The 24,188-nt window shown below is 43.4% G+C and overlaps 1 protein-coding gene across 1 annotated transcript in view; it reads right to left on the bottom strand.

Moving 5' to 3' along the window:
* Window positions 1–24,188, bottom strand: part of ADCY1 (adenylate cyclase 1) — an 854,652-nt gene that overhangs the window by 446,210 nt on the left and 384,254 nt on the right. The window contains exons 7-9 of the mRNA XM_053467783.1: window positions 22,213–22,354; window positions 9,252–9,407; window positions 8,426–8,620 (exon numbers count right to left, since the gene is read on the bottom strand). Coding sequence (XP_053323758.1) covers window positions 8,426–8,620; window positions 9,252–9,407; window positions 22,213–22,354 — 493 coding nt within the window. The remainder of the gene's footprint in view (window positions 1–8,425; window positions 8,621–9,251; window positions 9,408–22,212; window positions 22,355–24,188) is intronic.

Raw genomic sequence — 24,188 nt, 5'->3', positions numbered from 1 at the left:
CTACCTAAAGAATACACAGAACCTATGAAAAAAACTAATAACATTAATAGATGAATCATCTATTCCCTTTTCCCAATATGAAGAGATGATTTCAAGTCTTAAAGTAAATATTACAACTCCAGCTATCTGGTTATGGAACAGAGAAAGCGACCAAGAAATAACTCAGTTAGATTGGATAAGACCTATGAATAGAATAAAGAAACATATACATTGTTTAAATATTTTAGAAACCTTCTATAAAATGAGAAATTGATGGTATCTTACACCTAAAAAATTAGTTCAAATATTCCCCTGTCGATCTTCAAACTGCTGGAGATGTCAGAAATCAGAAGGATACTATTTACATATATGGTGGACATGTGACAGGATAAAACCAATGTGGCATAATGTTTTAGAGTATATATATATATAAAACAGTGAAGAAAAATGATATGCTACCAGAAGTGGTGTTAACGCAAATGAAATGGCCTAAATTAACATACGAACAAGATAAGATAGTAACACACATAATAATGGCATCTCTACAAACCATTGCCAGGAACTGGAATACTATAACTATCCCTGATTGGGAAATGATTAAGCACCTGGTTATCTCGCAACTAATAATGGAAAAAGTAATAGATAATTGGTTAAAGAATAACACTGAACAAGATAACCTATATAAGAGAATAAAAGAAGAAATAAGAAAGTAAACCAAACCCGTAATGTAAAAGGATATTAAAAGAATAATATTGTGAACCATATAAAAATAACTATAAAAGAAAGAAGCATTCAACCAAATTCCCCCTAGACCACACTTTATTATTATTATTTTTTTATTATTTAATTTGTATTTTAATTGTATTTATTTATTTGGTTTTTTTTCTCTTTCCTCCCTTTTTGTTTTATGTTTGTGGGTTCTATTAAGATGTTTTGTTATTAAAAAAAAAATAATAATAATTAAAAAAAAAACACTGTTAAAATGCAAGGTTCTTGTGATGTTAAAGAATAAGACAAAGATAAATCATGTCAGAACTTTTTCCACCTTTAATGTGACCTATAACGTGAACAATTCAATAGCAAAACAAACTGAAATCTTTGAGGGTGGAAAAAAACTCACAATAACCTGGTTATTGTCAACACAGTGATCGCATGACTGTACCGATCGCAGAAGTCACATGACTTTTGGATACATAACATTGTTTATAGGCATTGACATCCTCATAACACATTTTGGTTGTTTTTGAAGCAATACATTGGTATACTTTTGGATATACAACATTGTTTGCATGTTATAATGGATATGTTTTTTAAGATGATCTATATTAGACTTGAGCATTCGTCTTCGGGCGAACATGAAAACGAACACGAAGAGTCAGTGTTTTTTGTTCGTTCTGAAGAAACGTAGAACAGAATACAGTGCCGGTAAAACGTAGACGAAGACGCACAAACACGAAGAATCTATAATAGAAGCTATAATATATTACTAGCTTATTTTGCTTGAGACAGTCTGTCAGGTAGAAGGGTTAATAATTTATCCCACATAAAGATTAACCAGTCCACTACTACCTTTAAGATCAATCTAGAATTTGATAATTCATTTTATTAATAATAATTAATAAACCCTAATTATTAATAACTTACTTAGTTAATAATTTAATACTTTTATAGTTAAGCTAATCTTATTAGTACTGGTGCTGCAGCTCTTTAGTTTGTGCTTTGTGTTAGCAGCAGCAAGAGACCAAGTCAATTTTTCTTAATTAGTATTTAATTTAATTTCATTTGTTTTGCTCACCTCAGTCCATCAGTGAAGTGAACTTGTTGGGCTAGTGAGTGCAGCCGCATAAGTGCTGTGTGTTTTTGTTGAGCAAGCAGTGAAGCTAACTGTTTTGCTGTTACATTTTATTTTCTAATCTTTTTAAGAAAGATTGACTGTGCGTCGACAACTGTACTAAGCAAAACAAGGCCAAGTGCAGAGTTAGGGTCTGTTCTTCCTGCTCGCACTACTAGTCATGATATCAGTCTTAGCTCCAGCCTAGCAGGAATTCCATTTGATCTGGCTAATGAAGAACTATGAGCCAGAGGAAGTAGAGGAGATAAGTGGTCAGAAATCAGATTCCTCAGGGAGCAGTGTACAAATGACTAGTGCGCAATTTTTTCCCTGAGACTCCACCTTCTCCGCTACGATCATCACCAAATCTGCTAGAGTAATAGCAATTAGCAGTCCCACTATGGCCAGTACTGGTACCACCAGTGCCACCACCACTAGTTCTGCCACTGTTCATCCACCCAGGGCAATAGAAGCAGCACCCAAGGCACAGTCCAAGGCTATCCGCGCCCCAATTTGGGAGCACTTTGAAAATGTCGAAGAAGGGCGATATGGAAAGTGCAAACATTGTGAGAAGCTAATAAGCAGAGGGAAAGTGTCTGGGCATTTTACCAGTGCTAGCATGAAGCATCACCTCAGCACTCAACACATTGCTGTGCTATTGGGGAAAGATGCACAAGGAAAACATAGTGCAGGCAGCATAGCTGGTGGCCGTGGTACTACAACAACTAGTACTATCTCCAGAGAGAGTGGAAAAACCCCAACAGCTGCTTCTGAGCCAATAGCAGCAACACCTATTGCTGGCAGCCAGAGACCAAGGCAGGTTGGAGCACTGCATGTCCAGCCCACCCTGGAAGAATTTGGGGCATTCCACTCCAAGAAGTCAATGCCCAAACAGCAGGCCAATAAAGTAACCCGACTTATTGGTCAGTTCATTGCTTCTTCATGCAGAAGTGATGGATGAAAAGCACACTTCCGAAAATATTCTGCATGCAATGAGGAAAATGTTTAGCCTTTGAGTTGGAGCAGAGGCGGGCACCAATGTTGAAGTTGGTTTTGTGGTAACTGACGGAGGTGCCAATATGGTGAAAGCGCTGCGAGATGGTCATATTGTTGGTGTGCGCTGTGCAGCTCACACCAGCCATCTTGTAGTCAAGGAAGCTATGTCAGAAGGAACTGATGTAGCAGCAGTAGTTCTGTCACACTGCAGAAAGATCGCTGGGCACTTTCACAATAGTGTTAAGGCTAGCCAACTTTTGAGGGAAGAGCAAGAGAGGGCAGGTCTTCCCGTACACTGCCTATGACAGGATGTCAGTACGCGGTGGAACTCCACTTTAGAGATGCTGGAGAGGATTTTGGAGCAGCAGAGGGCAATCTTGCCTCAGAGCATAATATTGGGATTACATCTCCATTGAATAGGAATGATTGGACAGTGATCGCCCAGCTAGTGGCAGTCCTTAAACCATTCAGGGATGCCACAGAAAATTTAAGATCAAACACTGCCAGCCTGGCCCAGATAATCCCAGTGTTCTCCCATCTAGGCAGCAAGATGGATGTGTTCCTTGAAAACCGTGAGGCTTTTCAAGGTGGCACTCTACATCCTGATGTAGCAACCATAGTCAGGAAGCTAAAGGATCTGCTAAAAGTATGCCTTCGCAAACGCATGCTAGCATGCCTTTGCGATCCAAGGATTAAGGGAAAGCTAACAATGAAATTCAATGTTCTCAGTAGCTACCGGGAGCAATTGGTTCAAAAGGTGCGTGACTGGCAGCGTAAAATGGGAATGCTGTCCAAGGAGGGAGAGGTGCAGGAGGAGGAAGAGATTATGTTGTCTGCTACTCCTAGCAGCAGCATCAGCAGCAGTGCCACAAACAGCATAACACAGGTGAGTGGAGCAGCTGCGTTTTGGGAAGAGGCACTTGGGAGTATAGTTGGACCATCTGACAGAGCTAGCAGCAGAAAGGAGAGTAGCACTGCTGAAATGGTCAAACTTTACCTCTGTGAAGTTCCTTCTGTGCCTAATGTTGATCCTCTTAGCTACTGGGATGAAAAGAAGAGTGTGTGGCCCTGGGGTGAAACAGGTGGGTGGGTCGCCATTTGCCCACTCATTCGCCTTTTCCATTTCCATTTCATTTCTTTCCGTATGATACGCAACCAACCAAACATAACACACACATAACACATATAACACAGTGACATAACACATAACACACACGTACAATTCACAAATCACGAGGACCTTTCCTCCTGTTATTTGCCCTGGCCTTCACTTCTACACTCACAAGCATTAACGCTATAACTCACACTTCACCCTATAACATTTTTCCATCCGCATACTTGCCAACAGACCCAACTTTTTTAGGGACAATCCTGCTTTTTTCCAGTCCTGCCCCGTAAAAGTTGGGTTGTTGGAAAGTATGCCATTGTGTGAGGTATGCAGGGTTTGGAGCGTAGCGCAGTGAGACACCAGATATGCAATAGAGGCAAACAGGCTATATAAGGAATATCAGCAAGTTTATTCCACTCAATAGTAAAAGGCATAAACGGTACCGTGTAGCAATCCTGAGGTCAAGGGTAGGAAAAGTATATCAAAGTCCATAAACAAGCCGAGGTCAAGGATAGGAGAAGTATATCAAAGTCCATAAACAAGCCGAGGTCAAAAGTCCAGTAAATCCAAAAAGGGGAATCAGCAAACAGGTTCAAACAGGTATCAGCAAACAGATATGCAGGGACTTGAACAATCAAGTAATGAGGCATAGGTGCTGTGGGTTTAAATAGCCCTCTAGAAATCAGCTCCTCCCCACCAATAACAGAGACCCATCCCTCCTCAATATGTCAATCACTACTCATCCCGCCCCTAGCCAGGACTTTCTCATTATTGGAGGCACAGGCCACGCCTCCCCGCCATCACTCCACGTGTGGCGTTTCTCCTGTGCGGCATTCGCTGCCTACAACGGAGCCGCGTGGTACGCGGACGAAGTCCCGGACGTCCTGCGACTCCACCATCGGGTGGAGACCTCTGCTGCCACCGGGGGATTGAGGTAGGACCCTGACACATTGTAAATAGGTAGCAAATGTTAGGCATGTATTTAAAAGTGGTCTAAAATCGATTTAAAAATGTAAAATCCCTATTCTTTTATTAAACATCTATGGATGTGTGTGTATGATAAATAAGGCCAAGTTCCTCGGAGCGTTTGTCTAGGTCTCAGGCAAGACAACTGCTCGGAGGAACTTGGCCCTCAGTTTAGGGCAATGTATATTGTGTACACCTCGGATAGCACCATGAAGGTACGTGTGTGCGACTGTATTGCAGTTCTGCAATTCATTCGTTGATGCCAGACGAGCCCCCTGCCGGCGACCAATAGAGTCGCACACACGTACCGTCATGGCGCCAAAGCATCTGCTGGTGCTGCTCCGATGTGTTCTTAACCCCGTATTAAACCCTGCTAGGCAACCGGGAGAAAACGAAGATAAAACGAGCACAAAGAATGCCCACGAATATTTGCCCGAAGAGAAGACGGGAACGGGCGAATATTTGCGTAATACGAAGATTGGTTTTTTTCCCGAAGACGAGCACGAAGATGAACACGAAGAGCCCCCTGGTGCCCAAGTCTAATCTATATCCAACAGACAACATCACAATAAATTGTACTGAGGATGACAAGAGTTATTTAATTGGGAATAATTGTTAACCATATCTGACAATAATAGAAGACCACATAGTCAATGGAGAATAAAAAAAACTGACCTCATGGTTAGTGGGGGGGTGCATTTCTATTAAAAGCACCTTCTAAATGAGATATGTATACTGTCTATAAGGTAACTCTATAAAAACAATAGCCAGAGCTGTGGATACTTTGGTCTTACTTATTCAACAAGAATGAGACCGTGTGACAAACAAAAGATCCAGAACTTTTGCTCATGCGCAGGGCCAAGATGGCAGCAGAGTCTTCTGGGGCCTAAAGGAAACTTGTGCAGTTGTATTCGGGAGAACATGAAAATGAACACAAATAAACTAATATGGCAGCGGGTAAACATACACAAATACGAAAAAGGACAACATGAAGAATCTTCATTTCTTCGTGTTCGTCTTTGTAAATATCTCCTAGCTAATTTCCCTGGTTCCTTACCCCCCATACAAGTCACTGCCTCTAGCCTACCTAAAGTAGTAGGATCACGCCAGGAGCTAAAGGTCTGCTGCTAACTGTTTGTAAGGGGCCCTAGGAGGAACTGGTCCATACAGACAACTGTTATGACCCAGAGCTCCCAAAGATGGAGAAATGCAGGAGTTCAGCATGCAAACACGGAGCCACAGGACCTGGTGCAGAGCGAATGCACTCACACGGATGTTGAGCACCTAGGGTTGTGCAGCCACATACCACTCTCCAGACATAGCAGCGGATGTTGTCCAGAACAAAACAAAGTGATGTTCTGCAGGCACCCTGGAGCAGGCATGAGCACTAGAATCATGTGCACAATGCTGCAGGCTGGGAGTATGGAAGCTAAGCAGAGTAACAGCTGAAACATAGCGAGCAAGGGGAACAGAGCAAGCAAGGGGGACAGAGCAAGGAACAGGGAAACCGAGCAAGAAACATAACCAGAAACATGGTACAGAACACAACAAAGGACAGGGAACAAGGCAAGGAACACGGGATGGAGTAAGGAGCCGAGATCCTCAGATGCTTCTCCTTTAAGCAAGGATAGGAAATCTTAACGGGGACATGGGGAAAGGAGAGAGGAACCTACTCTGCCTACTGAATAACTAAAGCTGAAACTGAACATTGAATCTATACACAGAACAGAGAAGGACATACCTTTCGACTTCAGACTGAGACAAACATAACAAAACGGGGGGGGGCACACCTTATAAAGGAAACAGGAGCTGAAGCATAGAGCAGAACTGGAATCAAGGAATCAGAAGCACAGAACAGAACACAAGCAAATCCAGGAACGGATTTTAGCGAAAAAGGGAAAACCAGGGATATGCAGCTCCGCAGCCTGGATGGGGCATGACAGATATGCAGGTAGAAGACTGGAGTACAGGAGCCGAGTCTGATACACGAGAGAGCAACACCACGATAAGGATAGCCGGGTCTGGTACACGGGAGAGCAACATCACGATAAGGATAGCCAGGTCTGGTACACGGGAGAGCAACACCACGATAAGGATAGCCGGGTCTGGTACGTGGGAGAGCAACACCACGATAAGGATAGCTGGGTCTGGTACACGGGAGAGCAACACACACTGGCTATCAACTGTGACATCTCAGAATCAGTTTGCCAAGCTTCAATTAAACGGCTAATGTAACGATTTACTCTGGTTCCAGGTACATGGGAGAGCAACACCACAATAAGGGTAGCCGGGTCTGGTACACGGGAGAGCAACACCACAATAAGGATAGCCGGGTCTGGTACACGGGAGAGCAACACACGATAAGGATAGCCAGGTCTGGTGCACGGGAGAGCAACACACACTGTCAGGATAGCCGGGTCTGGTACACGGAGAGCAACAAGGAACATAAGGAGTAAGGCACGAAGGTCCAAACGGCACAATAACTGAGCACTGAATTAATCTCAGTGCTCAGTTTTTAAATTGCTCGGGCGCATTCCCCGTTGTCTTTGACGGGGAACACATATCTGTTTATATTTTAAACTTATGAAAGTCAACTGTGACATCTCCGAATCAGTTTGTCGAGCTTCAATTAAACGGCTAATGTAATGATTTACTCTGGTTCCAGGTACATGGGAGAGCAACACCACTATAAGGATAGCTGGGTCTGGTACACGGGAGAGCAACACCATGATAAGGATAGCCGGGTCTGGTGCACGGGAGAGCAACACACGATAAGGATAGCCGGGTCTGGTACACGGAGAGCAACAAGGAACATAAGTAAGGCACGAAGGTCCAAACGGCACAATAACTGAGCACTGAATTAATCTCAGTGCTCAGTTTTTAAATTGCTCGGGCGCGTTCCCTGCCGTCTTTGAGCGCGCACGTGTCTATAGGAGGAGGCCCCAGACGCGACGCAAGACCTGCCGCTATGGACGAGCGGGCACCCCCGGTAAGCACTGCGAACCGGGACCCTGACACTGTTACTGTATTAACCCCGTATTCACCCATGCCCGAAACAAACATGGTAACGGGCGAATATTTGTGGAATACAAATGTTTTTTTCCTCACTCTTGCTTGGGACTCAATACTTAGAATCATCAGTGTCAGTACACAATATGTCACTCAATCTTGTTAATAAATGGATCTTGTTCTTTTAAATATCCAATTTTGTTTGTTTTCTCTGAATGATTTAGTTCTTAAAATAATCCATCTTCTGTTTAAGTCTATCCTCCATTTCATTGAATTGCATTCAGAGTTAAATTGTTCAATTTGTTGTAATTCATTGTCAATATCATTATTTATTTGAATAAGTCTCTTTTGTTCTTTCTCCCTAATTAGTTAAATAAGTTTGAAGGAAAAGTATAACACTATGGGACTCTGTATCCATTAGATTAAATTTAGGTCTTAAATTGATCCTTAGCCCCCCTGGTATAATTTTTTTCCGAGATAAATAGCAAACACACACACTAATAATCTTTACTCTGTTTGTAGAAAAAAAGTCTTACTTTCTCATCCCGTTCGATCTGTTTATATTTTAAACTTATGAAAGTCAACTGTGACATCTCTGAATCAGTTTGCCGAGCTTCAATTAAACGGCTAATGTAACGATTTACTCTGGTTCCAGGATTATTGTGCGTGACAGTAGCTGAAAAAGATGACCGATTTCCGAGTTTTTCAGAGGCTGTTCGTAGCGCTCTCCTCTGCATTTCAATGTAAACAAGGAATTGAAATTAGTAAAATAAGCACTTTTAACCATAGGGATATAAAACTGCAAGTGTGGAATTTAGTTGTAGTTCTCTCACTTTCTATATATATATATATATCAGGAAAACAAGGAAATTTCAGGCTGTGCTGACATAATTGCAAAATGATTTTCTAATGATCAATTAGCCTTTTAAACTGTTACTTGGATAAGCTAATACAATGTGCCATTTGAGCCAAAGTGATGGCTGCTGAGAAAGGGCCTCTGTACGCCTATGAAGATATATACCAATCAGCCATTACATCATTTAAAAAAATATAGTCCGTGGCGGAGCTCGACGTAATAACAGAACATAGGTTCTGTCATATCATAACCTATCATGTTTATATTTATCCAAAACACTGTATACTATAATAATCAACATGCCCTATTCGTGTGATTAAATGTGGTAGCATATGTTAGTGAACAAATGTCTCTGAATCTGAGTTGAAAAATGTAGTCATTTTAATGTATAAATTCAATAATATGTAATTCTAACCATGTATGTATTGTGGCTAACTTTTCCCTTAAACAAGCATCCATGGAACAATTAAATACTGATTTATCAATAAATATGCCAATAGATATACCTTGTCATCGTCCTCACAGGTCATTACATTTGAGAAAGGGATTTCAGCTTTGAACATCTTACGGCAATGCATGAGTTGAACTAATAGATAACAGACAGTCTTAAATTTCATCCTTTTGGCTGGCTTTATGTCAGACAAGATCAATCCTGGTAATATCTAGCAGAAAAAAAAACAGAAATGTAAATATCAAATACAACTGTTGTCAAGAAAGTTATGCTGCCTGACTGCATACAGTAACCCAGTAACCCATGCTTATTGTGACGGATCGTCCTGTGCCCCAGACTGGACACATCCGCCCGTCGGCTCCTTCCCTCTCCCAGTAAGCGGACACGCTGTGGCTGTCCGAAGAAAGCAGTCACAGACCAGCACTTCCCTCAATCATGCTTTGAGGTTAAAAACAGAACTCTCTTTATTACAAACACACAGAATTAATATACAATCTCCATTCACTGTGCACCGAACCCAACTCCCAATCCTATCAGCCACATCCCATCACAAATCCCATCAGCCACATCCCCTCACAAATCCCATCAGCCACATCCCCTCACAAATCCCATCAGCCACATCCCCTCACAAATCCCAACGGTATACAGGGGATGTATCAGGTGAGGGGATTAAGGGATACAATGGGTTCCCCCACCTGTAGTGCGGGTGCCGTCTGGGCAGACAGGGCTGTGCTGTCTGATAAAGAGCCCCAGCCAGATTATAGGATCGTCTCTTTGAAGGCCGGAGCTGCAGCCACATTCAAACAGCTTACAAATAAACATAATAATAATAATAATAATAATAACAGTGAAGATCAGAGATGGTTCTTCACACTTATCTCCCACTGCAATAAATCCCTATCGCTATTCAGGACTTTGTATCTGATCCCTTTTTTTCAATAGAAGCACAAAAAAAGGTTTAGATCAAATCACCAACACTTAACACAGCACTTGCATGTATAGATCAACTGAATAAGACATACAAACTTTATATTTACAGGTATACCGTATTGGCTCGAATGTAGGCCGCACTTTTTTCCCCCATTTTAAGTCTTTAAAGTGGGGGTGTGGCCTATATTCGGGGTCTAGCACCCGATGCCCGGGACATGCAGTTCCGGGCGCCGGGCAGGCAGCAGGGTTAGGATACAGATCCCCCGCAGCGGTGCAGGGGACCTGCATCCTACTCTCCGATACGCTGAGACAGCCTCCCCTGCCAGCACTTTCAATGGGGGGAGTGCCGGCACGGAAGGTTGTCTAAGCGCATCGTGGAGACGTTCACCGGCAGCGGCGATGTGCGTAAACAGCCCCCGCTGCGGCACATCTGCACGATGTGCTTTAACAATCTCCCTTGCCGGGACTCCCCCCGTGGGAATTCCCGGCAAGGGAGATTGTTAAAGCACATCGTGCAGACGTGCCAGCAGCGAGAGGTTGTTAACGCTTGCATCGCTGCAGCCGTTAAACGTCTGCGCGATGTACGCTAACAATCTTCGTTGCCGGCACTTCCAACGGCGGAAGTGCCAGCACCGGAAGTTGAATACGCGTACTGCGTAGCTGTCCCCCGCTGGCCCTGCAAGACCACGGGGAGTTTGCACCGGTAAGTCTAGGGGGGACCACTTGGGGGCAGAGTGGCAGCATATCTCAGGGGGGGATAGAGTGGCAGCATATCTCGGGGGGGGTCACATCTCGGGGGCAGAGTGCATATCTCGGGGGGGTTAGAGTGGCAACATATCTCGGAGGGGCAGAGTGTGGCAGCATATCTGGGGAGGGCAGAGTGGCAGCATGTCTGGGTAGGGCAGAGTGGCAGCATATCTCGCGGGGGCAGAGTGGCAGCATATCTGTTGCACTAAGTGTTTTTTTTTTTTACTAAGAATTTTTTTTCTTTAAAAAAGCACCTAACTTTTAGGGTGTGGCCTATATTCGGGTGCGGCCTATATCTGAGCCAATACAGCACATATATAAATATATATATATATATATATATATATATATAAAATAGCACAGCAGGTATAGATCAACACATTAACACACAAACCCAGCTTTGAATTTATAGATCAATTGAAATTCACATGTGAACTCAGCACCGAAGGCATAGAATCAGACATAAATCCTGTATTTGCAAGTATACAATAATAATGTATGGAGACATAGCATTGCAGGTACAGATCAACAGAACACACAAGCCCAACATTGTAGGTATAGATCACATCAAAACAGCATTACAGGTATTGATCAACTGAATAAGACATACAAACCCTGTATTTTCAGGTATACATAAGTAATGTATGGAAACATAGCATAGCAGATATGGATCAACAAAACAACGCAAAAACCCAGCTTTGCCGGTAAAGATCAATTGGAATTTGCATAAAAACTCAGCATTAAAGGTATAGATAAAACCCCCTAAATTACATGCATAGATCACAGGTTGCACAACCCAAAGCCAGCCATGGTGTTCACACTGCCCACATAGAACCTGACCAGAACCCAGATAACACACATAGGACTTGCAATCTTTGTCCCCAAACAGCTCAGCATGAGTCAACGTTGTCCCCAAACAACCCGGCCTATGCCATCTATGTCCCATAAACACCCTGCCTGTGCCATCTTGGTCCCCAAGGCTCAAACACCCTGCTTGTGCCATCTTTGCCTTTCCACAAATCGATTATACATCTATGATACACACAAACACCTTTACAGTCACTCACTAATTCACACTTTCAATCACATAATTCACACAATCATTTATTCTCTCACCCATTCAAACAAATCATCCACACATTAACTCATACTCTACTTCATTCAGACAATTCAACCACACATTAATTCATACTCTACCTCATTCAGATAATTCATCCACACATTAATTCATACTCTCACTCATTCAGATAATTCATCCACACATTAATTCATTAATTCTCTCACGCATTCACACAATTCATCCACACACTAATTCATTCAGTCACTTATTCTCACTCTTTATTCCAATATTTTTACTACCCTCTTTCTCACCATCTAACCCCTCTTCCCCCTTTTCTCACTATCTTTGCCCTCTCCCCCCTTTATCACTATCCGAAGTCTTGCGGTGGGAGCGTGAGGCCTCTGTCTCGTTGTTCTGAGCAAGAGGCCTTGTGGAGGAGACTGAGGAGCGCCAAGCGTTGTTGAAAACTTATTGAGCGAGCACTCGGCGCCCCTCTCCTCTGTGTAAAAAAAAATGGCGTTTCAATGCCCGGGGCATGTGATCACCCTAGTAGTATCAAGGCTGACCCGTGAGCTAGAGAACTGGTGGTTCCTATTAGCAAATGGCTACTCGCACACACAGAGTCCGAGCGAGGTACAAAAGGAAAATCCAAATATCGAAGTTAGGTCACAAGCAAATGGTCGGGGCAGGCTGCAAGGTATGTTGGTCAAAATCACGAAAGGAGGTCTGGTACAGGGGTAGATAGGGATAGGAACGGTATAGAGGCAAAATCCAGCTGATACCTGAGCACTAACTACTGGGTAAAATGAGCTTTTATTATTTGAATTTGGCACCAAATTGACGTCACACTGAGAGACGTGTTGCCATGACTCCTTCATTGCCGACGTCTATCAGCAGCAGGAAGGAGACGTGTCATCATAGCAACCTAAGAGCCCGTCCTCCTCCCTGCTGGCCTCTGCCGGCAGCAGAGGGGGCATGCCTGCACAAAGCCTCTGCTCACATCTGTGTTGGCGAGCAGAGGGGGAGAGGAAACCCGACGCCGGGTCCTGCCGACGATGGACCCGGGGAGAGGGTAAGTAGATTTATGACAAGTAGGCACTGGCAGGCAGACAGATCTAGAATTAATTTCCCCAAAACTTGGACAATTCTTGGTAATAATATAGCAGCTGCACTAGAACCTCACTCAGGTTGCATTGCACTCAATATTTAAACTAATTTGGGCAGACTGACATTCAAAAAAGCAAACTGCTTTACTAAGTGTGAATAGGCCTGTGTTCTCTCAGGGCTGAAAACGTTGCTCATCACAGAGAAAACCCTCTTGCTTTGGGCACTGGTAGATCGGCACGAAAGTGGCTGCTGGTCCACTAGGGAGAGTTCTGGACAGATTTTAGCTTTCTGCCCACAATAATTTAGAGGGTCAGTGGCTGGAGGTAGCTTTCAGGGTAGTCTTTGACTATTTTAGAGGCGCTAGTCTGACTTGTGTGGTACCGATCCCAAGAATCAAAGGCACAAGAGTACACAAAGGTACAAGTGTTTCGAAATTGGTCATCTGGGTGGTGCTACTGCCGCTGGGAATTTCCATTTTAAACTCCTGCATCTCTTCTTCACTGAGCATGCCCTTTTTGTGCTTGTCACGTACCATACAAACAAACATGTCAGATAGTTTTAAAATTATTTTTAGGATCAATTTGCTTTACCCTAGGCTGGCATGGGAACTGTCAGCTCCTCTATTAGATCCCTGATCAGTGTTTCAACTTCCAACTATAATCGGTAGCCTGGTACGACCTCACTGCATTTTAGAACGTCGTTTTCTGTATCAGGTGGGTAAATAAGGGGATGACCAAAGTAGCAGAGATTGGGATTAAATTATCAGTCATAATTTTGATTGGCTTCAGGACCGCCACTACCTGTCCCATTAATGCTCATTCCCCTCAGCCCAATTGGCTAGACACCACAATTTTCTGCTCAAAGGACATGGCTTAAAGAGCCCACAGCTTCTCCGGGATCCTGCTTCATCATGTCTAGGGTGCAGTTGTATTGAGTGGCTACAAGTACCCAATTATCTTTCTGTTGCAGTCTGTTTTTGGTTCTGCTACACTAGTGTTATTCTAGGGCTGCAGCTGTGAGAGTAAACCTGGAAGGAGAGTATTTATTATATATTATTCACTCTTATTCAAACTAATTATCATCGACTTTGAATCACAGGCACTGGCACCCTCACCACATTTAGTTTTTGGTATAAATAAAACAGTTCTTGTTTTACCTCAATATGAGTTCTGTCTTGCTATTGGGGTAAGCCTTGGTTCTCAGCCTTTTGGCTAAGATCAAGTGAGCACGTGTTTTTTCATTTTTTGCACTTTGATTTTATTGACACAATCAGAAGACGACACAGGACACAATTTGGACACAGCACTGGATAGCCATGGTGGAGTCGGGTCCCCTAAAAAGCTCCAGCATTTCTGGTGAGGAGGAGAGTTAGGTAGCTCTTCTGAGCAGCCCCCCCTCCTCTAATGATTATTACAATGGTCCCAACCAGTGGCGTCGCTACAGGGGGGCAAGGGGGGGCCACCCAACGGATTGCCCAGGACAGTCCCGCAATGGGACTTTAAGTCCCGGGCAGCCTCAAACGTTTTTTTTTTGACGCGGAGGAGAGAGAGGGGTGCCTAGCAACCGCTCTGCCCCCCTCAGTCTCCTCCACTAGGCCCCTACCTCCATCGTGGTGCCGGCGTTTCATGCTGAGCGCCGGTATATGACGTCATATCCGGCACCCAGCAGTGAAGCAGCGGGCGCCGCGGCATACCAGGAAGACGGAAGCCTTGTTCTCTGGCCGCAAGTGTGAATGAGTTAGATGAATTGTCTGAATGAGGGAGAGCATGAGTTAATGTGTGGATGAATTGTCTGAATGAGGGAGAGCGTGAGTTAATGTGTGGATGAATTGTCTGAATGAGGGAGAGTATGAGTTAATGTGTGGATGAATTGTCTGAATGAAGGAGAACATGAGTTGTCTGAATGAGGGAGAGCATGAGTTAATGTGTGGATGAATTGTCTGAATGAGGGAGAGCATGAGTTAATGTGTGGATGAATTGTCTGAATGAAAGTGTGAATTAGTGAGTGACTGTAAAAGTGTTTATGTGTATCATAGATGTATAATTGTGGAAGGGCAAAGATGGCACTAGCAGGAGGTTTGAGCCTTGGGGACCAAGATGGCACAGGGAGGGTGTATATGGAACAAATATGGCACAGGCCGGACTGTTTGGGGACAAAGTTGACTTGTGCTGGGTTATTTGGGGACGAAGATTTTTTTTCTTCAATTCTCTGTTTATTGCATGTTTGGGAAGATAAACACAATACAGCGTGTCATATACAGAAATAACAATGAACATCCAATACGGTTGGACATATGTCTAAATAACGCATTACACAGTGGTGTTGATACAGGTAGAAACATAACAGTGATATTATGGTAGACCAAGAGTAGCCACATCGGCGTACAAGCTAAATATGCAACGTGGTCAGAGTGAAGCTCGTATCACTGGCAAAAGTGACATATGCAAACCAGACACACATCCATCGCACAAGGTACAGCATCAACACTTATAGACCTGGAGGGGAAAGGCGTATAACGGTAGCCGCCCCAGACGGGTAGAGACCAGTAACAATATCGCAACGTAAAGCTGAGAGGTAGCAGTCGAGGAAGCAGTGAAATAATTAAACTCCCCTCTCTGTATTGGTGGTACGTATGTGAGATGAATAGTTAACGGCACTTCACAGAGCGCATGAGCTATATGAAGGACAGAAACATGGCCAGGTCAGACTCTACAAAGGAGTAATCACATCTGTCCCATAGGCAGAAATGGGACAGATCGCACAGGAAAATATAACATAACAAAAACATATCATTCCCAGGGTCCAGGGATAGGTCCAGGGATAGGTCTGCTCGAGATAATACCTCTCCAGAGGCGTAAGCGGCCTATCAGCAAGCGTCAAGGCCCCAGAGGACAAGATAAAGTGCCTAAGTTGGTGGTAAAGAAACTGGAGCGAAAAAGTAAGAGAACCCTGACCAACTAACGCCCCCAAGGGTTTAATCTCGCGTCCACTAACTACATGGCATAAGCGAAGAAGGCGCACCTGAGGAGGAAAGAAGGCTTTCAAGCCGCCCAGGGAATGACCCGGCGGGAAGTCCTGTTCCCCTCCAGAGGGAGCAATGGGCCAGGGAGCCCAGAAAGCAAGCCGTCCTTCAAAACAGTCCGAAAGACTCTCACGGTGGGGACAATGAGAGCAGAGTACGAAACACACCTCAATGGATCGCGGAACCATGGTAACGCACTAATTGGACATGTCAAAAAGGTTTCCTCCAACGATATCCACTGCTTAGCGGGGAAAACAGACCACTCTACAATGCGGCGCAAATGGGCCGCCTTCCAGTAGAGTTCCAAGCTCGGGAGGCCCATGCCCCCCTGCAGCTTCTGCCTGGTCAAGTAGGAAAATGATAAACGCGAAGGCTTACCTCTCCAAATATAACGTAGAAAGGCCCTATGGCAACGCCAGAAAAAGGACCGTGGAAGCTTGATAGGCAGGGTTTGGAATAAATACAGAAAGCGGGGCAGGAGGTTCATATTAGTAACCCTCATTCTCCCAAACCAAGAGATATGAGGGAAGGCCCATTTATGGAGGTCAGACTCCAAAGTGCTTAATAAGGGTGCAAAATTCAAAGTGTATAACTTGGAAAGGTCAGAGGGAATCATTACGCCGAGATATTTAATACAATCGTCTTTCCACTTAAAAGGAAACCTATCGCGAATCTGCTGGGCAATGAGCTGCGGGAGGTGGAAACCCATGATTTCCGATTTCGAAAGATTCATTTTGTAGTTCGATAGAGCCTGAAATCTGTCGAGCTCCGACAGAACTGCTGAGATAGAACGGACAGGGTTGGAAAGAGTTAAAAGAATATCATCCGCAAACATCGACAACGCATGAGATCTTGAACCTATCTGCACCCCCACAATATCTGGATGCGCCCGGACAGCGTTAGCAAAGGGTTTTAAAACTAGTAGAAACAAAAGGGGGGCAGCCTTGCCTTGTGCCATTCGAAAGGGTAAACTTGTCAGACAATAGCCCATTGAGGGCCACTTGCGCAGTCGGGGCATCATACAGAGCTTTGATACACGTCAAGTAAGAATTGCCAATGCCAATTTTATCTAACACCCTGAACAAGAAGGGCCAGGTTACGCGGTCAAACGCCTTTTCAGCGTCCTTAGAGGCAAGGACCACCGGGAGCTTGTATTTATGCGCATGGGAGATAATGTTGATGACTTTGATGGTGTTGTCCCTCGCCTCCCGCCGAAGGACAAACCCCACCTGATCAGAGTGTATGAGAAAGGGAAGGAAAGGTTGGAGGCGATTCGCCAGGATGTTTGAGAACAATTTCAAATCAACATTGATCAGGAATATGGGGCGAAAACTGCTACACAAGTCAAGATTCTTATCGGGCTTAGGAAGAACCACGATATGTGCGGTTAACGAGTGTGGGTCAAATTTAAAGCCCTGGGCAATAGCATTGAAGTAAGTAACCAACTGTGGGCCCAGGACGGGAAGGCATTTTTTATAATACATGATCGTAAAGCCATCCGGGCCAGGGCTTTTGCCCGCTGGGGAATTTTTAACAGCTGCAGCAACCTCGGCCAGGGAAATGGGGCTATCCAAGAGCTCCCAAGCGTCGGACGGCAAAATTTGGGTAATAAATTTTGATAAATAGTCAACGGTAGCTGCATCCGGGTCAGAGTGAGGAGCCCCCGGGCGAGGCAGGTTGTATAAGGACATATAATACTGTCTAAAGCATTCAGCTATCTTGTCTGAGTGGAAGTGAAGCTGATTGGTATGGTCCCTAATGCGAGCAATGAACACTTGTGCCCTTTTTGCTCTCAAAGGCCTCGCCAAAAGCCTGCCCGGCTTATCACCAAACTCATAAAATTGTCGCCGCACCAGCAAAAAGTTGCGCTTTGTCCTAGTATCAAGAAGGGAAGCCAAACGAGTCAGAAGGGCTGTAAGCTCAAGTTGAAGAGAGGGGAGCAAGGTTAATTTATGTCTGGTCTTTAAGCAAGCTATTTGTTGTGTAAGCTCCAGAATAGTAGCCGAATTCATTCGCTTAATGGATGCACCCAACTTCATAAGGTGACCCCGTATAACAGCCTTATGTGCCTCCCAGACTACAGGGATGGGGACATCAGGTGTAATATTATCCTCGAAGTAGCGAGTGATATGGGACGACAATTGGGAGATATGATGAGGATTACTCAGCAAATTTTCATTCAGTCTCCAATGCCAGTTGGTTTTAGGCATATCAGTGAGCTTGAGTGTCAAAAAGACTGGGGCATGGTCGCTAAGAGAAGTTATCCCTATTTTAGCCGAATGCAGGACTGACAAGTGGAAATGGGAGATGAAAAAGGTGTCAATACGAGAATATCTACAGTGACTGGGGGAAAAATATGTATAGTCCCTCCCATCTGGATTAAGAGTTCTCCATGCGTCCATTAATTGGTTCAGTTTCAAACATTTAAGTACTTTCCGTATCGCGGAGAAGGGAATGTGAGAACTCCCCCCGAAGAGGTATCGACCCTAGGGTCAAAAACCATATTAAAGTCGCCACCTAAAATGGTGATACCCTCCTGGAAGTCAGCCAACCTATTCAGGATGGAAATGAAAAAACGAGCGTGGTTGCTATTGGGTGCGTATATATTTGCTAGAGTGATTTTTTGGGAACCCACATACCCCTTAACAAAAATAGCACGACCCTCGACATCCTTCCATGTCTCCAATAGTTGAAATCAAACCGACTTATGTATGAGGATGACTACCCCCTTTGTCTTGGAGGAAGGAGAGCTAGAGAGAAATGATTGTGTGAAGTGTCTATTTAAAAGTGGGAATTCCCTATTGGCATTATAATGAGTTTCCTGCAAGAAGGCCACCTGTGACTTAGAAGCATGTAAAAACGCAAGAAGTTTAAAGCGTTGCTGAGGTTTATTAAGGCCTCTAATATTTAAAGAGACCAATTTACCACTGGACACTTGTAGGCGGACGAGAACTCAGCGCAGAGAACTGCAGGACCACTGAACCCCTGGGACAAATAAAATAAATAACAAACCATAACAAAAACCAGCACATAGTATAGAACAAATGGATTATGTGTGTTGAAAAAAGGATGTCATCCCGGACGATGACAAAACAGCGAATAGGAGGTTGAGCAGGGGGACTGCAAGCAGGCCATTTGGGGACAAAGATGGCAAATCTTATGCGTGTAATCTGGCTGCTGGTCAGGTTCAATGTGGGCAGTGTGGACGCCAGGGCTGGCTTTGAGGTGTGCAACCTGTGATCTATGCCTGTAATTTAGGGAGTTTTAAATATACCTTTAATGCCGTGTTTTTATGTGAATTCCAATTGATCTGTACCTGCAAAGCTGGGTTTGTGTGTTATTCTGTAAATCCATATCTGCTATGCTATGTTTCCATACATTATTTATGTATACCTGCAAATACAGGGTTTGTATGTCTTGTTCAGTTGATTAATACCTGCAGTGCTGTTTCCATGTATTTATTTGATCTATACCTGCAATGCTATGTTTCATATATTATTATTGTATACCTGCAAATACAGGATTTCTATGTCTGATTCTGTTTATTTGATATATACCTTCAGTGCTGAGATCTATACATGCAAAGCTGGGTTTGTGTGTTAATGTGTTGCTCTATACCTGCTATCGGCAGCAGGGTCTAATATTTATATATATATCGGCAGCAGGGACTAATATTAATATATATATATATGGGCAGCAGGGGCTAATATATTATTAATTATTGGAAATTATTAATGCCCCCCCCCCCCAGTTTGACTGTGGTATCTTGTGTGCCCCCCCTATATATTGTTTCTAGAGTCGCCACTGGTCCCAACCCTTGCGGGGAGGGACCAAGAAGATCCGGCCAGCAAGCCTTATGGCCAAGGAGGGAAGGGGCCTTATGGCACATTGTCACTTATCACTTCTTTCTTTTTTTCACAGCAAAGTCACTGAACTTGGGGCTTCAATAAAAAAAACGGGGTACGCCTTGGTGCTGTCCTTGTCAGGACAGCAAAGCAATGTAATGCTATGTTACAGTGCCACTGAGGTTTCTGCGAGGCTCTATTTCCTGCTGTCTACAACGCTATTTCCACTTGGTGATCCAAGTTTTGTATTCCTGGTGACTATGGGCAGAAGGAGGAAACATTTGGCGAGTGTACCCAGTCGAGGTACAGGTCGTTCCCCTCACAATCTCAGACGTGGGGCTATGGACTAGAGAGTTAGGGGAAAATGTTAATTGTTCCATTGACCAGTGTAGCCATGGACAATAGTAAGGAGCAGATCTGCCATGCAGAATTGAACCTTAATGTCCTCTACTGGCAGAATCAAACTGGAACAAGTGTCACAGGAGATGGATGCTGGACTGGAAAAAGCTTGGTAGAATTCAGCCCTTGAGTCAAGAACTGGCTTGTTAGTGTGCAACACATAGTGTGCCCAGGACACAGGTGCCCCTGATAACAAGGAAATAGCCATATAAACTTTACAAAGTCTTTGGGATATATTCTGGGTTTCAAAACAATTAACAGTTCACGGCAGGGGATAAAGGAACTTAAAAAAAAAACAGTCTGGTAGCTTGATTTGTGGTTTTCTGTGTAGCAGTTGCAGTTGGGTGGTGGTTGAAGGACTGCTAGGGGTGGCACCAGAACAGCTTGTAGTCCACGGAGCTCCGCTTACAAAGCAGCTTTATTGTCTTGTATGTCTTGTAAGCACTGTGATAATGTGGTAAGTTTTGGGGTAAGAGTAGTGATAGCATCAACCATCACTGCTAGCTCCAATATAGCTACATGATCATAGTTGAGGCCTACTACATGACCACGGAGATATGCAGCAGGAAACTGATGAAGAGGCAGTGGGGTCTGACAACAGAATTACAGTCTTTTGGGTCTAATAGGCATGTGCTTAAAAGTTATTTTCTCCCAATTAGCCTTACATTTGAAGTGGCTAATCCAAAATCAAATGCACAACGCTACACCTGAGACTGAGATATGCAAATATTTATGATCCTGCTCTTGTCCTCAATGCCGGGCCGGCCCAACAATGGAGCCGAGTGGGGCAACCGTTTCAGGCGGCACTTTTGAAGGGGTGCCGGCTTGTAATGCTAAGTGCCGGAAGATTACCTCATTTCCGGCGCTCAGCATTACAAGCCGGCACTGAGACCAAACAGGGAGACTCGCCGCAGGACTGCTGAAAGGTAAGTACAAGGCGGCATTTTTTCTTGGGCCGGCCCTGCCTCAATGTCCCTCCATTCTGCTAGTATTCACAATTTCCCATTCCCTGACTTAAGTGCTCCTGTCATGCAAAAACTATTTATCAACTTGAGCATAAAATACAGTGCTGTATACAGTTATGTAGGTTAGCTGATCTTACAGCATGCAAATGGGAACATGGGAAAAGCAATTTACATTTGTGTTCTTTGCTGGGCACTTGGAACTAGCAGCACAGCATGATTGGGGTGGGCCGAAAGGCTATATTAAGTCCATATTGGAGTATTGTGTACAGTATTGGAGACCATATATGCAGAAGTTTATAGATACTTTGGAAAAAGTTAAGAGAATGGCTACTAAAATGGTTCATGTATTATAGGCTAAAAAGAGAATCAACATGATAAAGTAAGAGAGTTTATTTAAAAGAAGAAATACTACCGCAACAACAAGGACAAAGTCTTAAGCTAGAGGGGAAAACTTTTTCAAGTAATATCAGGAAATATTACTTTACTGAAAACATAATGGATACATGGCATACCCTTCCAACAGAAGTGGCAGAGATTAATACAGTAAAGGTGTTTAAGTAAGCATTGGATAGGCATAAGGCTAAGCTAGATATGAGATAAGGCCAGGGACTAAGAAAAGCATTCAGAGGTTGGGCAGACTAGATGGGCCGAATGGTTTTTATCTGCAGTCACTTTCTATGTTTTTATGTTTCCATGCTCACGTGCATACAAACATACATACCCCCTCCCTCCTGCCTGCACCTCCTTACCTCTCCTGGAGGAACGGCCCAAGTTGGAATGGCCCTTTCTGAACAAGTGGTACGGAGGGAGACAGAAACAAGTGGTTGCAGGGGTCTCCCAGGGCCCCTAGAGAGGTGGGTCCAGTCGCAGTTGTGACTGCTGTGGCCCCAGTAGTTTCATTTATAAACATCCAATAAAGAATTTCTATACATTAAACATACCTTCCTTCGATGGGATGGCACAATAAAAAATGTTTCAATGTTATGTTTTTTCAAGAAACTATTTCTTTCATGGCCATAGCCTGGTTCAACTTCATAATCCCCATTTAGGCAGTGTAAGGTGGACTTTGTTATGTGAACTTTCCTAAAACAATAGAAAAAAAATAACATTAAAATATTTGATGAATAACAAATGAATAAGTATACAGTACACTGATTCACACTTTTTTTTTTCTCACACTACAACATATGAGCACTTCATTATATTGCTTGATATGGAATTCAGAGCACATAATTACCTGGATTTGAGGCAGGTGATTTGATTTACTCAATAAATAGCTAGCATGTACCAGTGCAAAATTGTGAGCAGTAGCTTAGGTTTCTTTGTGGATGATTCCTAAACAAATAAATCATGTATTTAATAATGCATTTCCGCATACCCAAAAATGCATTTCCTCACAGCAGAGAGGATCATGAGAGAGGATCATGTATTCTCTCGCACGTACTAGGTACCTACAAAATACATTTAAGTGCCAATTTCCTAAATGCCACTAAACATGTTTGCAAAGGGACTGCTGATACTCCTATGATAAACTAATCTACAGGTTTTCCACTTTTTTGCATTTACATCTGCTTATCATATACATCATTGCTGGCTGTCCAGCTTAATTGATTATGTAGGCATTCCACTTTATTCACATCAGAATCATTCCTTTTGTGTGTCCTTTGCAGTGGCGACTCTAGAAACAATATATAGGGGGGCACACAAGATACCACAGTAAAACTGGGGGGGCATTAATAATTTACACCGTTAAATCATACCACTGAAAAAACATACATAATGTGCTATGGAATGATACTTTTGTTATTGGACAATACAATACTTGATCATTCAACATGGGAAGCCACAATTTAGTACGACTAACCATGGAAATAAATATTATAGAGTAAACACAATACCTTAACTTTTCCACTACATAATTTCAGGGCCTAATATTAGACCCTGCTGCCGATATATATAAATATTAGATCCTGCTGCTGATAGATATATATATATATATATATATATATATATATATATACACAAACCCAGCTTTGCATGTATAGATCGACTGAAATTCACTTGTGATCTCAGCACTGAAGGTATATATATATCAAATAAACAGAATCAGACATACAAATCCTGTATTTGCAGGTATACAAAAATAATATACGAAACGTAGCATTGCAGGTATCAAATAAATACATGGAAACAGCATTGCAGGTATTAATCAACTGAACAAGACAAACAAACCCTGTATTTGCAGGTATACATAAATAATGTATGGAAACATAGCATAGTAGATATGGATCTACAGAATAACACACAAACCCAGCTTTGCACAGATCAATTGGAATTCACATAAAAACTCGGCATTAAAGGTATATTTAAAACCCCCTGAATTACAGGCACAGATCACAGGTTGCACACCCCAAAGTCAGCCCTGGCGTCCACACTGCCCACATAGAACCTGACCAGCACCCAGACAACACACATAAGATTTGCCATCTTTGTCCCCAAGTAACCCAGCACAAGTCAGCTTTGTCCCCAAACAGCCTGGCCTGTGCCATCTTTGTCCCGTATACACCCTGCCTGTGCCATCTTGGTCCCCAAGGCTCAAACCTCCTGCTAGTGCCATCTTTGCCCTTCCACAATTATACGTCTATGATACACACAAACACATTAACTCATACTCTCCCTCATTCCGACAATTCATCCACACATTAACTCATGCTCTCCCTCATTCAGACAATTCATCCACATATTAACTCATGCTCTCCCTCATTCAGACAATGCATCTCACTCATTCACACTTTACTTCAATTCAATATTCTTACTACCCTCTTTCTCACTATGTACCCCCACTCCCTTCCTTATCAATTTCTACCCCCACTCTCTCCCTTCCTTATCACTTTCTACCCCCACTCCCATTGCGGGA

Source organism: Spea bombifrons, chromosome 5 (assembly GCF_027358695.1).
Source record: "Spea bombifrons isolate aSpeBom1 chromosome 5, aSpeBom1.2.pri, whole genome shotgun sequence".
NCBI lineage: Eukaryota > Metazoa > Chordata > Amphibia > Anura > Pelobatidae > Spea > Spea bombifrons.
The sequence above is the reverse complement of the archived record's forward strand: the minus strand, read 5'-3'. Positions and strand labels throughout refer to the sequence as shown.